Below are 18,153 nucleotides of genomic sequence, written 5' to 3'. Positions count from 1 at the left end.
TGTAGACATTGAAATTCAGCGATGTGTATCTTTCTGAAGGGGTGGCTGGCTTTAACCATTGTAATGCACTGTTATCAATTATGCTTTCAGCTGATTGTACTCAGCAACAAAAAACTGACTAAGCTTTTCTTATCAAATGAAAGCTAAGAGCATTTAAATAATTATAGCCACCTCCCCACCATAAGAGAGCCACACCTTTAACACCACCACACTTACTGTTTTGAAGAGCTAAATGAGTAAAAAAAGCTTTCTACATGCTTTTAGTGAATCAAAATAGATCAGTGGTTTCCACATGTGCCACAGTTAAGATGCATGGAAGATTTGTAAATTCCCTATAAAGCTAATCTATTCATTGACCCCCACCATTATGATAGAGATCATATGGTGACTAATGCAAGATGAAACTCAGCTTGGAAAGTAACATGGAATAAGAATGTAAGTATGAGCTCCTGTTTTTTTTACTATATTTTTCGGATACCCCCTCTGAAAAATATGCAAAGTGGCAACTGGCTTGGATATATAGTGTTTGGGTTAAAGGGATGCATCCCCTGTACAATGGGTTTTTAAAGGCAGTCAGCAGTTTTCACACTGCAAAACTACTACCGTGTTTCCCCGAAAATAAGACACTGACTTATATTAATGTTTGCCTCATAACAGGCACAGTGTCTGTCTTATTTTTGGGGTGACTTGTACTCACCTGGCCCATGGCGTCCGGGTCCCCCACGCTGCGGCAGGCTGCCGTATCCTCAGCGTTGACACAGCCCTCTTTTTGGTGACGGGGCTTTGAATACCCCGCCTCCAGCAAGCGAGTACTGTGATTGGATCACGAGTGCTGCTGGCTCAGCCAATGAGAGCCGGCGCTCAATGAGCCAATCACAGCCATTCAGGGATGTCATTCACTGAAGGGCTGTGAATGATCAAGCGCCAGCTCTGATTGGCTGAGCCAGCAGCGCTCGTAATCCAATCACAGTACTCGCTTACTGGAGGCAGGGTATTCAAAGCCCAGTCACCAGAAAGAGTGCTGTGTCAACGCTGAGGATTACACTGCCGGAGTCCAGCGCGAGGGACCCAGATGCTGCTGGCTAGGTGGGTATTGCTGTGTGTTGTTTTTTTCCATGTAGTTTACTAGGGCTTATTTTTGGGGAAACACAGTAGCTGCTTTATGTAGGGCAATGGGAGCAAGGCTAATGCATACCTCTGTCCTATGATATTACTATAACCAGCTTCTAAAAAAAACGTTGTTTTAATTCTCCATGCTGTAATCTGCTGTGGAGCAGCTGAGTGGACACAGCAAAGGGCACTTCAGAGAGAGGTCCTTCCCTCATGGCACTTGCTGTGGTGTGGGGGATCATGGGCGGAGGTATGCTTTGACCTGCTCCCCAGCCCCAGTTGTCAGCAGTTATGCAGTGTCAGAACTGCTGACAGACTCCCGTTAATAGCTGTATAGAAGCTGCTATTGTTACTCCAATAATTATGCAGGCTGGTGGTTTTATATCAATCTGAGCGGCATTAATATGGGGACATTTATGTCATGTAAATGGTTTGGCCTGACAGACATTTATGGGTGTATTTTACCTTCCTGCACACGTGTATATTCTTCAAAATCCATTGCATTTATTCTGTGTACACAGACTTTATTTGCCGAGGCATTGTCTTTAGTTCTAGCACTTAAGAGTAAAGTATAAAGGCTCTGCTGTGCTTTTGTAGAGCTGATGTAGCACAGTGAACCTTTGCATGTTTGGTAGGGATTTCTAAATAACACTGCAGCCCCCTTATGGCTGTCAGGGTATGAGTAATGTAGGGGGTGTCCATTTGCAGCACTGATGAATCTGAAGACTATAAGGTAAGCAGTTTCTAATTACTATCTATTTTTCTGTCTATGCTGTGATTTCTGTTTACCCTATCCTATTCCAATGCCTTTTTTTCTTCTGCTAATACTAACAAAGTGCAAAAAAAGTAGACCTTGATATGAACAATTTTGAATTGACCTATACCACCCTCACTAGTCTGAAGATGGCGCTTTATTTCCTTACACATAAAGTATACATTAGAAACCCCCCCCCCCCCCCCCCTCTAGTCCTAGGATTTATATAATCCTGGATCATCACATGAAACTTGGACCTTCTAGATATTAAAATGTAAGTATTAATTTTGGTGGGGATACTTTACAGTTGTAATGCCTGAAAGAGGTAAGTTTCCAAAGCTACACAGTACATTTCCAAATGTAGCTGTGACTTAAATTCAGACGATGTACAGTATATTAACAGTGCTCCTTTTGTGTGATGCACTTTGTGTGTCTATTCTTTTTCATTTCTTGTCATGCTTGTACTGCTAAAACACGCTAGGCTAATAACCCCAGTCATGACCTTCTGCCTTTGCATTGTGAATGCCGTCCCCTTGTGTCTTGTGTCGCCTGCTCTATTCCTTCTCACTTGTACATACTCTTCCTTGGGATCCAAAGGCAGCTTGTACAGGTAAGATGTCTTTCAATGATTTATTTGAATGTTTGTTTTTTTTTTTGCAATATTTGTATTGTTTTAGTTTAATTATCTATTACATGAGATTGAAGGGGTGAAAAGTCATTTTTCGGTAAATGCAATAAAATCTAAACTTGTGATGCCTAGACATTTGTGCACCTAGAATGGTCTTGTCTGTCTTTGAAAATGTACTTGCTCTTCCTCCCAGAATCATAGCTTGTAGGCAAAGTTAATCCCGTGTTGGAGAGCCATGTCCTAGCACATCATCTGTAAGTTAATTCAAAACAATTGCTAACAAGGATGGATATATGATCTGTGGATGTCTTATTTCCAATGTGTTCAAGGTATTTTGGGCATAGACACAAACACTTTTTTCCCCACGATTAAAATAGATATTTTTTGGCCATTGCTATGGAACCAATGGATATCCCTGTAGATTCCATGTCGAAAGTGATTTCCAACCTTCCTGCAGTTTTGTTTAGCATCATTCTGTGAAGAGCTAAACCAACATTTGTAAGTTTGCTGACGATTCCTAGTGTTGTTGTAGGTAAATGTTGCCATTTGCATTAAATCAACATGCCCACCAATTTTTACCATTAGAATTTGGCCTTTGTGTACTTGAAGCTTTTAAACGTCCACAAGTACACTTTTTTTTTTTTTTTTTTACTTGTGTTTCTTTCGCTCAAAAGCAGCATTTCATGTTTGCAATTTTGCTTATGTAGTTTGAGGAATGCATCCAAAAAGATGAAATCTTTGAACGATTGAAGTCTGCTCCACTTTGTCATCAGCTATTTGGACTTCTCGTTTATTTTACCTCAGCAAACTACTTTGATCACCCCTGATGATAGCTGCTGGTTGGAGTGGCTGTATGAGCTGTGACGTTTTCTCTAGTGTTCAAGACTATAATTTAAAAAAAAATAAAGAAAAATGACTACCTTTTATGGCATTGACAGAAGTAAAATATTTGTGCTTCGCTAGATTTTATTATCAGGATTTAAGGTCAACTAACTGAAAATTGTTTGTTCATGCCATGTATCCCAGCTGCTGTGTATCCCATGTCGTTCATTTTTCTAGCAGATTTTTTCCTAATTTTTCTTTTTTTTTTTTTAACTGGATATGAAGTGCTGCTTTAGTTTGAGCCCTGGATCCCTTAGAAACCATGGTTGGAGATTGCTGGTCCTTTGTAGCTATATACTTGCACGGAATCTAGTCTTGTGCCTTTTTTCTTTTTGCTACACATTTTGATTGTCTTTTTCTTTTCATTTTTTATTTTGAATGTTTTTAGATAATTTTGAATTAATATATTCTGTCTCTTTTCGTAGAAACTCGAAGAGGAGAAGGGGAAAAAGGAAAAGGAGAGACAAGAGATTGAAAAAGAACGGAGGGAAAGGCAAAGGGAACGGGAGAGAGAGCGAGAAAGAAGAGAGCGAGAACGGGAACAAGACAAAGAGCGTGAAAAGGAGAAAGAAAGAGAACGAGATCGCGACAGAAACAAAGATAGAGACCGGGACCGTGATAGGGACAGAGATCGTGAAAAGGATAGAGACCGTGGGAGAGATCATAGCAAGGATAGGAGTCGATCAAGGTACATGTATGCTGATTCTACTTAAGGCCATATAGTCAGCTCTATACAGTGAGTTATGGACCATTTACACGGGACAATTATTGCTCAGTTTGTTCAAACGAACGAATTTCAGCAATAATCGTTCGTTGTAAATGCAAAAAAAATCGCTGCCTATTCGTTTACAGGTTCATATCGCTGATTTTCAGTCAGCATAAAGGCTATCGCGGCCTTTTATATAGACCATTTTCTCCTTAGGTTTCCTGTTTATTTCCCTTTTATTTAAAGCCTGATGTTACTTCATTCCTTGAAAGAATGCTCATGTATGTTTGATGACTGCATTTTATTGTCATTGAACCGAGAATTTTTAGTATAAAGCATAAAGAAAGGAGCACGGTGCCAGCAGCACAAGCCAGAGCACTTTAGTAGTGAAGTGAGTCAGTCACATAGAACCAGAAACCATGGATCCAATCTAGAATCATAGAAGAAAAACGTGTCCGCCTTCAAGATGCAATTTTATTTTATTTTTTTAAAGGAACGTTTATTGGGAATATCCTACATCACAATACAGAGCAAGAGAGTTATCAAGCATACCTCACAAAATTAAAACATTACAGAGATGCAAAATTTAAGTGCCTTTATTTCTCCAAGGACATAATAGCAACGTTTCGACCAGAAGGTCTTTGTCAAGCAAGCAGGAATAAAGACTTAAAATTTTGCACATTGAATACAGTTGCATTTCTCTTGTATAATTGCAGACAGAATGTGCAGATTATATTGATACCACGAATTATAAGTGACCTGGGGTAAAATTAAGTGGTAGGATATCTGATCCTTTAGGTGTACTACTTTGGGGATAAGTAAATCAGTCCAGAGGGGAGGTATACAGGTTATGTGGATTATTCTCTAGGTAGAATATATATACCCATAATGACGTATTTGGACCCGTGTTAGTGGCAGTTAATTGAGCTATTTGAACAGCTTTACAGTATGTAACCTAATGGGGGAGAGAGGCCCCCCAATCGCTTATGAAAATTGAGTAAATTTAGCTTTGATTCTGTGCTTTTTTTATGCTGTCAGGCAAAATGTGATGTTTTTGTAAACACAGAACATCTTTAGTGATAAGTGGAATCGAAAGACTCCTAAAAAGGTAAAATAATCTAGGGAGTAAACCCTTTTTATGGAGTCAGCTCTGGCAAGCCATGAAGTAATTAGGGAGTCCTGCTCTTTTTAATAATGTCATTCTGGAGTTGAATTTATAAAGCGAGGCTAAAACAAGATAGGGGCAAGATTAACAAGATAGTGTAAGTAGTTATTATGGAGCTGGAAGTAAAAATTTAATATCAATTTTCTAATATTCGAGGGGCATATTGCAAAACATAGAATCAAGCTTATAACTAATCTTCAAGCCAGATACTGACACAAAATACTTCAGCTGAGAACTTAAAGTGGTAGAGGGGTTAGGGGGTGCGTCAAAGTGAGTAATAAGTAGTCTGTGAATAAACTATTTGTATTTGGTAGGACCAACTTTATTATTTATGGTATATATAGCCAGAAGCTCCATTGCTAATGGAAAATTGTGCATGTGAGAATGAGCATCCCTGTCTAGTTCTATTAGCGGAGCCGAGCACGCCGTCTGGGTGGTGGATTGAGATGAGAGAGACAATGTAGGGTGGGGTGGTGCTGTGGAGAGCTTTGTGGATGAGGGTAGTGAGTTTAAATTGAATTCTGTATTTACCAGGCAGCCAGTGCAGTGACTGGCACGGGGCAGATGTATCCGAGTAGCAGCTGGACAGGAAGATGAGCCTGGCTGCCGCATTCAGGGTGGATTAGAGTTGGGAGAGTTTGGCGCGATGATATTGTTGATGATATTTCTGCCTTTGTTCTATTCATTATGGCTAGAGGAAACCATTCACATGCTGCAGAAAAAGCACCATTCAGATGCATGGAATGGATTTTTTTCAGTTGCAGAAACTTCTGTAACTAATATGCTCTTTGTGAACGCATACTCTTAAGGGCATATTCACACAGAATATGCCTGTAAAGTTGTGGAAGAAGTTCACGGTTATGCTTCACAATTCTGCTGTGGGTCTTTATGCGGATTTAGCCTTGTCAATAGGCAAAATCTGCGTGTGGAATTCAAACGTGATCCTGCTTGAAGAAGTGACAAGTTACTTCTTTCCACGGAAACACATTGTTAATGGGCAAAATCCACATGCTGATCTATGGCAAAAACCACAGCTGTGGAATCCGGCGTGTTAACCATAGGCTTGGGCTGCAATATGAAAGAAAACACAGCAGCTATTAAGGCTTGAATTATTTTTTTTTATATGTGCAAAAGCTTTATTTTACTTTGTCCCTCGGTTTACTTATTTAACTTTTTTTTTCGTGCTCCAGGGAGAAAAGTAGAGATAGGGAAAGAGAACGGGATCGTGAGCGGGAAAGAGAGAGAGAACGAGACAGAGAAAGAGACAGAGAAAAGGAGAAAAAAAGGGACCGAGAGGAAGATGAAGAAGAAACTTATGAACGTCGAAAACTAGAAAGAAAACTGCGTGAAAAGGAAGCTGCATACCAAGAGGTACATTTTTAAATGCCTGACCATCAGTAGGAAGACTTCTTAAGTTAAAAATACATTGCAAACTTTTCTATGGTTTTAAAAAAAACTTATCGTTCTTTAAATTACGTTTTTTTTAAACCTCTCAGAAACGTTGTAAACTGTTTTGCTGCTGTTTGCACTCGGTTTGAGCTCGATCAATTCAGTTTACCATGTAGATTTTGATATTTTTCTGCTGCCCAGCTGTTTAAAATCCACTTAGCGAATGTGAACGACTGAACGATTTATCGTTTGAAGCAGCCAATGATGCCCGAGTGAACTCTGACATCGTTTGCTTGTTCAAACAATATTGTTGGCGTAAGCGAACCCTTGGGCTCTGCGGTCAGTGTGAAAAATGCTGGATTTTAGAATTAAAAAAAATATATATAGTTTGCCAAGAAAAATAAGCCACCAGAAAGTCTTTAAGGTTTTTAACACAAAAAATGTGATTTAATATAATTTTTTTATGACACCTTCCCTTTAAACCAACTTTCTCTTTTTTTTTTTTTTTTTTTTAGCGTCTAAAAAATTGGGAGATTAGAGAAAGGAAAAAAGCTAGAGATTATGAAAAGGAAGCGGAGCGAGAGGAGGAAAAACGCAGAGATATGGTATGTTTTTCTATTGTCAAAATAATATTATGGCTATGCCAAACCATCCCACCAACATGCATGCTTTCCTTATTGTGCTAGCTAGTAAACTTTGTTTATTCCTTCTTGCCTTTTACAGGCAAAAGAAGCAAAAAGATTAAAGGAATTTCTGGAAGATTATGATGACGACAGAGATGATCCAAAGTATTACAGGTGTGTGTACAGTAGGGTAGAATGAATATATGTATCTACCACTTTCCAGACATGTAAACCCAATTTGCTACATCAGGACTGGCTTATAATAATAAACTGTAGTAGTGATATGACTTTGCTAATGTCACATTTCCCTTATTCAGAGGCAGCGCACTACAGAAAAGATTAAGGGACAGAGAAAAAGAAATTGAAGCTGATGAACGCGACCGCAAACGAGAAAAAGAAGAGCTTGAGGAAATCAGGCAGCGGTTGTTAGCAGAGGGACATCCAGACCCAGATGCCGAGCTTCAGAGGGTCTGTATTGAACAGTTTTGATGCCTTATAAAAGTGTTTTGTTTTTGTTTTTTTCTTAAAGATTTAGGGATTTTTAGAGTCTAGTGCTATTAAGTGTTGAACTAGTGATGTAAAAACATCTGTCGCATCAAAATCATCAATGACATTCAGCTAAACGCTTGTTTAATCAAGGTAGTTTTCCAAACTCCTTTCTCAATGGCAAGAATGGAAATAAACTGTTTGTGGTGGTTTGTCTACTACGAGAACAAAGGATCAAGCATGTTGAAATCCAACATTACCAGACCAAACATCTGCTGTCAGGGGAGAGTATGCACAATCCCTTTACAGTCTTTTTTTAATTTGATGTTCTGCTATTCAAACTTGACATAATGCTTTTCCTATTACTTTAGTAAGGCAATGTGACTACTAATTGATTAAATGTATTTTTCTGTTATGTGTTTTGTTCTGAGAAGACCAAGCATTATTTTACTGTCCCATATCCATATATGTATGTTTTGTACTCTGAAATTATAATTGTGTGTTAAATGCAGATGGAACAGGAGGCAGAAAGGCGAAGGCAACCACCACAGATTAAACCACAGCCGGAATCTGAAGAGGAGGAAGAGGATAAGCCCCTCAAAGAGGAAAAACATGAAGAACCTATTGAGGAGGAGGAAGAGCCTGAACCAAAACCCTGCCTTAAGCCCACCATGCGGCCTATTAGCTCTGCCCCATCCGTCTCTTCTGGTAGTGGCCATGCCACTCCCAACTCTCCAGGGGATGAGTCTCCTTGTGGTATTATTATTCCACATGAAAATTCACCAGAGCAGCAACCACAGGAGGAATACAGACCAAAAATAGGTCTTAGCCTCAAATTAGGTATGTTTGTAATGTTTTCTCTTGTGTTCTCAATGCAGAAAAAGAGAAGAACCAGGCAGCATTCATTAAAAATCCTCTTCTTTATTAGAATAACATGAGGAAGCAAGCAGCCACGTATCGACCCTGTGCTCGGGTCTTTATCAAGCTGTGTTCTGTCATCCTAAAAGTGAATCTCCTTTTTTTCATCATGGCATTTTTTCAAGTCCAACATTTTGTACTGGTTTCTTAATATGGCTAGAACTCCATTTTCCTATGCCAAGCTATAAATGCCTTACATGATAACGGTGTTCAGACTACCTGCAGCCATATCCGCCTAATATTGTGTAGATTATCCTCGTGCTGCAAAAGCAGCTGACTTGAAGAGGCATGACTCCATAAGACTTCTGAAGGTGTCCGGTAGTTTGCGATTAACGTTAATTTTCTTTCAGCAGTTTGTGCTATAATAGGTTTTTTTTCTGTGAGATCAGACCAGACAGAATTGCCTTTGCTCCCCTCTTCATGTGCAAGAAATAGTCTATGGCACCCATGATTTTTTTTACTGATTCGGTGGTCGTTTCTCTTTGGACCACTTTTGGTAGTTAACCACTGTATACCTGGAACATTCCACAAGATGTGCTTTTTTGGAGATGCTGTGATGCAGTCATCTAGCTGTCACAATATTGCTATTGCCTAAGTTGCAGAGATCCTTATGCTTGCCTATGCATTTTCTGCTTCTAATCTATTTTACTTTCTTACATTATAAATGTAGGTGCTTCCAGTAGTCCAAGCCAAACAAATGCTGCTAAAAGGAAGAAACTGCCAGTAGATAGTGTTTTCAATAAGTTTGAAGATGAAGATAGTGATGAGGTGCCTCGAAAAAGGAAACTGGTGCCATTGGATTATGGTGATGATGAGAAAGCCTCTGCCAAAAATAATGTGAACACTGAAGAGAAACGCAAACATATCAAGAGTCTTATAGAGAAAATCCCCACTGCTAAACCAGAGCTGTTTGCTTATCCTTTGGACTGGTCTATTGTAGACACTGTGAGTACATTTTTATGGGTTTCATTGACCTTTAGAACTCATTCACACGGGATATGCTTGCATTTTTATGTACATAAAACAAAGTACGCAAAAAATACATTAGTAGCGCAATTTAAGCACCCATAGACTATAATGGGTGTATTACACACCTAGATAGGACGTGCTGCGTTTGGTGTTTTTTTTCATGCACATATAGAAATGAGCGAGTATACTCGCTAAAGCACATTACTCGATCGAGTAGTGCCTTAGCCGAGTATCTCCCCGCTCGTCTCTAAAGATTCGGGGGCCGGCCGGGGGGAACAGAGGGGAGACCTCTCTCTCCCTCTCTTCCCCCGCTTCCCCCTGCTCCCCGCAGCAACTCACCTGTCACTGGCGCCGGCCCCCGAATCTTTAGAGACGAGCCGGGAGATACTCGGCTAAGGCACTACTCGCTCGAGTAATGTACCTTAGCGAGTATACTCGCTCCTCTCTATGCGCATAAAACGTTCTTGAAAAACATAGGTCTGAATAACCCAATATAAATCAATGGGCTTGTAGTACTTCGTGTTACACGTGAGTGTGAGCCCTTGGTTTTGGCCGTTTGAAATCTGTCCCTCCTGGCAACAGGACTCCTTTAAAGGAGTCCTACATATGGATCCATTGGTGATCAACTGCTGTTAGTGGAAGTTGCAGCCAACCTTACAAATGTAGTAGTATATGATGGGCATTCAGAAGAATAAGAATGGGTTGATACTTGACAGCTCTCTGGTCTGACTCACTGAGGGGTGTCCTAAGCCTTGCCAAGTATCTGATGGCTTTTGATGCGGTTAGGCAATGCTGCTAAGCTCCAGTTTTTTATACATTATTTTTCGTAATACGATTTAATTTATGAGTGCGAAATAGATAGGTAACGTTTACTGTGCCCACATGTGCATAGCTGAAAAATGATACGACTTTAATATTAAAAATGTGATATTTACTTAACTGTGACAGTCTGCAAGATAAGCCGCCAGTGGTCACTAACTGCAACTAATTGACCATGCAGATCGACCATTGAGAACCGTAACAGAATGCAGCGGATATACTGCATCATGAAAGTGCCATTTTTGTCACTTTTACCAACATTCCTTATAGTATAAACTTGTATTTACTGTCCTTCCATTAACTGTGCTTTTAAGAGTTAAACAACTGATAGAAAGGTACTGGCTTTACAGACCTGTAAAATGCATAGTCCTGCATCTTTGCGGTTTCCACCCCCTCCAAACTTCTAGATGCATGTAGAATGAAGTCTGTGGCAGTCATTCTAACAGATGACTTTTTTTCTTTGTTACTGCAGAGATTCTTGCAGACCAGAGTGTTGCGAACAATTTTTCATGTTTGCTTATTTTGGGGTCTTTGCCTTTTTAATGATTATTGTATAAACTGAAGCATAAGCATTGGTGGAATATTTGGCAGACTTGCAAATGTGGTTGGGTAAAGACCCATTTAGACTCAACGATTATCGCTCAAAATTCGCTAAGTGTCGAAAGTGAGCGACAATCGTTACATGTAAACGCGCGCCCATCATGCACTTTTCGTTAGTAATCCGTTGATCGTTGTCTTTCAGTCTGCTTAAAATCCATCATTTGGTAGTTTGCTTATCGTTTGATTTAAATGAAATTCGTTCAGTTGTTTAACGATTTGAGGAGAGTGGTTCATCGTTGGGCGGGGCTTACATTTTACACAAACTATTGTTCAATTATCGTTAAATGTGAACTCTACACGACGATAAAAGAATGACTGAAATTCACAGCCGCCTTGTCCGTTTTCCAATGATAATCGTTACGTTTAAATGGTCATCTTTTAAAGCAAAACCATCTCTCACTTTTGATCGCTTAAACGAATTTTGAGCAATAATCATTGCGTCTAAATGGGCCTTTACTCCTTTTATAAGAATTTTTTTAAGTTGATGCACACCTTTTAGGCCCTGTTCACATCATGTATACATTGCATTCAATATATGCTCCCAGAAAGCCCCTGGTATGCATGATTAATGTGTACTTAGTGCCCCAGTGACCCTGCAACTGCCAAGTGTCCTGTACGAATCAGTAAGGATGTTTAATCTAGATAGTGTTTATATAAATGACTTTTTTAGTAATTCGTTTAAAGAATTTCTCTCTTTTGATCTCCTTTAGACGTTAATGGAGAGAAGAATTAGGCCGTGGATCAATAAGAAGATCATTGAATATATTGGTGAAGAAGAAGCAACTCTAGTTGATTTTGTGTGTTCCAAAGTAAGTAAACAAGTGGATCATAATTTACACATATGCCTTTGTTGTTTTAGAGCAGTTCAGGTGTTCATATCCATGAACTGCCATCTTCATTTATATACAAATTTGCTCAGTGCTTATGTCAACAGTATTATTGTATCTTGACGCCACCGGAAGTAGAGGTAGCGTCAAGATACAGAGGGTTTGACAGGGTGATGACTCCCCATTTTTTGTAATTGGCTGCACAGCATTCATCCCTTCTTCGTGCTCACAGGTCCTGCTTCTTGTCCTTGTGTGACTGTAGGCACTGAACTTCAGCGCTGCTGGGAGGGCGCCGGTGGCTACAGTTACAGCGGGGCCAGGAGCAGGAGCGGTCAGCAGCGCGACCACCAGCTGCAGCTGTAAGGACATGGAAGGGGCGGCAGGGAGAGGGACAGCGGCCCCCCTAGTAGCAAGCACAGGTGACATCGGCGGTAGGAGCAGGAGCTGTCAGCAGCGCGGCCACCAGCAGGAGCTGTAAGGGCGAGGAAGGGGCAGCAGGGAGAGTCACAACGGCCTCCCTACAAGGCAGTGGAGGGCATCAGCTTTAGCGCTGCTGGCACGCCGGCTACAGTCACAGCGGGGCCAGAGGCAGGACCTGTGAACCCAAGCAAAGGGAGAATGCCGTGCAGCCAATCAGAAAAAGGGGGCGTCACCGCACTGTCTAATCCCCTGTATCTTGACTCCACCACTACTTCCGGTGGCGTCAAGATACAATAATGCCTATGTCAACCAGACATGCATGTATATTTCAATGTGCTCTTCTCCTTGGGAAATCGGGCGCACTGTTGTGCTGTCCCAATATACCGTATTTTACGCTCTAGAAGACGCACACGATGATGAGATGCACCCAGGTTTTAGAGGTGGAAAATTGGAAGAAAATATTTTGAACTCCCCCAGACCAGGCAGTGGGGGAGGTATTACAGGAGGAATACAGAGCAGCAGTACCGCCTTGGAATTAAGTATATACCACTTGTCAACCCGCCATTCAGGATCCAGGAAAGCTGAGTGTAAATGTAATGGGGTTCTTATTACTTATCACCCAGCTTTCCAGGAGCCTTAAATGCCATGTCTGACTAGTTATAGCGATGTATGTGATGTAAATGCTTGTATAACTCTGCAGTTGGCATTCAGTATCCTGGAAGAGCTGAGTGGCAATGTAATAATGAATCCATAAGTTGTCACTCAACTTTGCAGGATCCTGCATGGCATGTCACATTATGGTGAGGTATGGTGTATATGTTTGTACACAACTAGGCACCAATGTATACACCATACAGGCAGCTCCTTCCGTCACCCCACCTTACCTCCCCCTTCTGCTATATAGCCGGCAGATAAATGTTGTCCATTTGCTCAGATTTCATAGTGTCCTATCTCCCTGGCTTCCTCTTGCTGTTTTGCTTTCTCTCCCTCCTCTGATCAGGCAGGGCATGCTGTGGGGTGCACAGGGTTCTTTAATTTGCATCACGCCCCAGGTGTCATTTTCTCCACCAGCTCAGCAAGCGTGGGAATATTAAGTGTCCCATCCTAGCAGCAGCAATGAACCCGAAAATACCCGCCTAAGGGGTGCAACTATGGACAAAGATGTCATATTCTATATAGACCCAGGCATGATCCACCTACAGCTGACTGATGAGGGGGAGCAGCAGTCCCCTCTCATTAATCAGCTGTACAGGAGCTGCTATGGAGCGGACCTGTAATGTTTATCAGACACTGGGCTCCATAGCAGGAGCCTGAACAGCTCCCTGCTGCTCCCCCAGCAATCAGCTGTTGGGCGGGCTGCTCTGCTCTCCTGCTTTGTATGCAAACAGCCGGCCTCTCAGTGAGAAGGATTTACAATCCGTTTTAGCTGCCGGTGAGATCAGATTTCAGGATGCACTTGCTTTATAGGATGCACAGATTTTCCAACATTTATCTATCCTCGTGTGGTGCAGAGTGTAAGCTCTCGCCCATGACCTGGAGGTTGCAAGTTCAATCCCCGTGTGATTCAGGCAGCCGGCTCAAGGTTGACTCAGCCTTCCATCCTTCCCAGGTCGGTAAAATGAGAACCCAGCTTGGTGGGGGGTAATTAGTAATAATTATCTGAAAGCGCTGCGGAATATGTTGGTGCTATACAAATACCAAGATGTATTTTATTTATTTAATTATGTATAGCCAGCTTATCTTGCGACCCGGAATTCTGTCTGGTTAGACTTTTGTGGGCAGTTTTCAGTCCTTGCACTCAGAAGCTGTCTTTTACATTCTGGGGCTGCAGAGTGCAATAAACCGTTTTGAATAAGTACAATATGTTGGAGTGCTGGAGTTTTACCTTCATTTGGCTACATTGGACCTCACGCTGAGGACTCCTGTGCATCAGCAGCGTCCTGAGATTTAAAGGGGTTCTGTCATTTAAAAATAATCTTACTTATTCCTGCCCAGGCAGTCTACTTACCGAATCTTCTACTCGCTGATCTTCTCCTCACCGATCATCTCCTTGCTCCTACAGTCTCCGGGTCACCTCACCGCAAGCCATTAGATTCTTCTTCTGTTATGTTGCGGCTTTCTTCTTCCGGCAGCTCCGTGTCTATCGGGAAGCACCGGATCCCATACTTGGCTATTGCCGAGACTGCGAATGCGAGCTGTCTCGTGGCGATAGTATAAGAAATGTTCACAGAGCGCATGCGCAGTCTTTGCATTAGCCTGACGTGGCATCCGGCGCTTCCTGATAAGCAGTGAACACTACGTCACAATGGACGCTTCATCGGAAGATGAAGAATCGCCCGGCTGGAGGTTAGGTGACCCAGGGGTACTGCAGGAGACGAGAGAAGATCGGTGGGGAGAAGGTGCAGTAAGTTGAGTGCTTGGGGAGCAATGGGAAAGTACTGTGTTGTTGTTTTTGTTTGATTTTTTAAATGACAGAAAGCCCTTTAACTATAACATGGAGGTTGGAATGTAGCGAGTTGGAGAACGTTTTGCTTAATGCAGCCTTTTTTTGTACATCGCTAACAGCTGATTGGCCAATCATATCATGTCCTATAAAGTAGTAGTGAATATTATTGAGCACGGTCTTCATTGAAGTTGGAGCCTTGAAGGGGTGCAGGAGTACTGATGGAGGCACAGGCTGTTTTGGAGGATGCTCACTTCTAACAGCACATGCCAGTGATGCTGTTCCTGTGCAGTCTTAGAGGACCGCATGCCCCACAACAGCCTGCATCTCATCTGTGCTCCCTGCCCCTTCACCTGTGAGTGTGGAAGCTCCATTCCTCACAGGTTCACACAGCTAAGATGTTGTTCTCCGTCATGCTGGTTTGTACAGGGAATGATTTAGTAACCGGCAGAGCCGGGAGGACTGCTTACAGGTTTTCAGCTCTCTGTCTTGATGCAACCCATCCTCCTTCAGGAGTAAGTGTTTATCTGATGCTGGCCATCTTCATTCTCCACTGATTGCTCCTTAGATTAAATGAACAGTTTGACTATAGGTATTTAGGGATCTACTTATAGTAGTATGTACTGCGATTTTTTTCATAAGAACACACACACACACACAAATTTAGCTTGGACTATGTCCACAATGCACCCACCACAGATACCGCTTATAACCGTATCTGCAAATTGTGTGAGATGTTACCCAATCTCAACCACACACTGCTTAGAAAATGTGCAGCATATCAGCTTGTGATGTGGACTTGACCCTATTCAGTGAGCAAGGTGAAAATCCCTGGTGGATTCTGCTGTAAATCTGCTTAAATCACATATGGATTTTGGTGCCGAAACGCAGCAAAACCTTGCAGTCTGTGTTCGTACCTAAAGGGTTAAACCAACATTTAAATGGGACAAGTTAAATGGGTGAGTTAATAATATACCTCAAATAACTAATGTCTTTTTTTTTCCTTCCCAATGCTAGGTAATGGCTCACAGTTCACCTCAAAGCATTTTAGATGATGTTGCCATGGTGAGTTTTATCTTGCCCCGACCCCAAGCAAATGTGCAATCCAATCATTTTTGCAGGGCTATTACAGTATTTGTTATAGCATGTCACTGGAATGACATTAGAAATAAGTGGCCACAGTGGTAGAGAAATACAGAAGCCAATTTATAGCCTTGTGTTTTTGGAATGACCCTTTCTGGCAGACTTCACAAAAATGCTAAAATCCAAATATGCTATATGTTAATTTTTTTTAAGTTTGACATAAGTCCTTTTTTCTGTCCCACAGGTGCTGGACGAAGAAGCAGAAGTATTCATAGTAAAAATGTGGAGGCTACTAATATATGAAACCGAAGCAAAGAAAATTGGTCTTGTGAAATAAAGCACATTGGCCTAATTAAGAAAAAAAAAATCCATATGGCGCCATTACATCTTTGCTGTCAGTAGGGCCACTAAAGAGTTAAGGAACAGAATGTTGCAGCCCCAGATTCCTGCAAAGTTTTCCATAATTCCACAGCCCTCAGAAACATGGAAGATCTGGACTTTTGTGTAGGCAATGTGATTTTATTTTATTTTTCCCCCCATTAATAGTAACTTTTCAGCTATTGAACTCTTAGAGATCATCACAGCATTTAGTCACACAAGTAAACCAATGTGGCAACGGATACGGTTTAAAAACTGCAGCTACTGTACAATGGTATCTCTTGGTGTTCTTGAAGTCTGTGCTGTACATATTAAAATTTACATTTTTTGCAACCTGTTTGCACTCATGTTCCATGCCTGTTGTACCTACCAAGAAAAGACTTTTGATTCACTTGTGACACTTAGGATTTGAAGACGGGTTTGCTTTAACTTTGTATTACATTGCAGAGAGGAAGGTCTGCTTTACGTGAGCTCCCAGTTCTCCATGGCTATGGGATACGCACACAGCAACCTGCCACTGAGGCTTTATATCCCTGTTGTTTCAATATTAGACCGCGTTCTTCTCACCCCATTTTCTGTTACATATCACTTTTTATGCCCCGTTCCCAATCAGTAAAGTGTATCAACTACATTCTGAGCATTTTAAGCCATATCCCTAAGGTCTTGCTCACACATGGTGTTTTGGTGCAGTTTTGTGGGTTTCTTTTTTCTTACGCGGTTGTGCATTCAGCTTACAGGAAAAAATGCTCAAAGCTGCACAAAAACTACTGTGTTCAATGGAGTCTTGCTTCTCATGAACAGCTCTTCAGTTGTAGTGCCTTTGTGAAAAGGGCTGCAACGTATCGTCTTACAGGAACATTTCTTGATTTAAATTTTTATTCCCTTTTTAATGCTTTGTATTTACCAGTACTAGACTAAAAAGGTTGTTGTCAAGAAAATCTTATTTTGTTTTTTGTCCTTTTTTAAACCTCAGATCCATACAGTCACAGATTTCCATTGTGTGTTATTTGGCAATAATTGCAGACCGATAAATTAAAAATGTGCTTATCTGTATCGACCCTTGAAAGGAAGATGATGAGTGTTAGGTGTTGGGGAACCTGTTCGATTGCAGCCACTTGATTCATCCACAATTGTTTAAAGGCAGAGATCACAGTGTCTATTAAATTGCAAGTTGTAAAGTCAAGGGACATTCTCTTGTTGCAGTACAATGCCTTTTAGGGAATGTCTATCGTGCAGTTAATTATCTGCTTAAGTTCATCAGCATGTGCTAGGGTTAAACACTGTCATCCCAATTCAGAGATGAGTTATGGGTTGCTAGATCTCGCTATATTCTATGTAGTTGTAATGTACAGCTGACCAATATTTCTTTTGTATTGGGACTGATTAACAATTGAACTGCTGTTTTTGTAAAACTGCTGCAATATCAGTCATTGTATTTAAAACATTGGTTTGTCTAAAATGTGGAAGCTGTGATCTGATGGCCAGACAACTTGCATTTGGAAACTGTCAAGCCACATTAAAGGCTTATTCTGTAAATATTTCAAACATTAAAATGTATATATTTGATATGTGGCCTAAGAGTCTTTATAGGTTTCCATTTTAGTGTACTGCTTGCAAACCTTTCTTAGAGAGTATTGCCTGACAGACTCCCTACACACCAACTGGATCTGCACAAGGAATACACGGGCCAACAAAAAATATTATGGAAGGTTTCCTTAACTTCATGAGTCAAATCTTACTAATTTAGGGTGAGAAAAACAAATGACAGACATTTTTTTTATTAGCTCTAGTTTCTGTGATATACAATAGCTGGAAGTATGTTATTTTAACGGACTAAGAGTAAATGATACATTTTAATTACATATGTTAACAACATTGAAAGTGCATTTGAAATTTTTTTTAAATGAGTTACATTCTAAGAGTTCTAAATTGATGGAAGAATTCCTGGCAGCT

The 18,153-nt window shown here is 40.9% G+C and overlaps 1 protein-coding gene across 3 annotated transcripts in view; it reads left to right on the top strand.

The window, feature by feature from the left end:
• RBM25 (RNA binding motif protein 25) overlaps nucleotides 1-17,766 on the top strand; it is a 35,146-nt gene extending 17,380 nt beyond the window's left edge. For all 3 annotated transcript variants that reach the window (XM_066608366.1, XM_066608367.1, XM_066608365.1), the window contains exons 9-18: nucleotides 3,800-4,062; nucleotides 6,436-6,616; nucleotides 7,150-7,239; nucleotides 7,358-7,431; nucleotides 7,575-7,725; nucleotides 8,256-8,583; nucleotides 9,332-9,606; nucleotides 11,760-11,858; nucleotides 15,757-15,804; nucleotides 16,067-17,766. In XM_066608366.1, coding sequence (XP_066464463.1) covers nucleotides 3,800-4,062; nucleotides 6,436-6,616; nucleotides 7,150-7,239; nucleotides 7,358-7,431; nucleotides 7,575-7,725; nucleotides 8,256-8,583; nucleotides 9,332-9,606; nucleotides 11,760-11,858; nucleotides 15,757-15,804; nucleotides 16,067-16,159 — 1,602 coding nt within the window. In that variant the 3' untranslated portion in view covers nucleotides 16,160-17,766. The remainder of the gene's footprint in view (nucleotides 1-3,799; nucleotides 4,063-6,435; nucleotides 6,617-7,149; nucleotides 7,240-7,357; nucleotides 7,432-7,574; nucleotides 7,726-8,255; nucleotides 8,584-9,331; nucleotides 9,607-11,759; nucleotides 11,859-15,756; nucleotides 15,805-16,066) is intronic.
• The last annotated feature ends 387 nt before the right edge of the window (nucleotides 17,767-18,153 follow it).

The sequence above is a fragment of the Eleutherodactylus coqui genome, chromosome 6, assembly GCF_035609145.1.
Source record: "Eleutherodactylus coqui strain aEleCoq1 chromosome 6, aEleCoq1.hap1, whole genome shotgun sequence".
NCBI classification, from domain to species: Eukaryota; Metazoa; Chordata; class Amphibia; order Anura; family Eleutherodactylidae; genus Eleutherodactylus; species Eleutherodactylus coqui.
The sequence above is the reverse complement of the archived record's forward strand: the minus strand, read 5'-3'. Positions and strand labels throughout refer to the sequence as shown.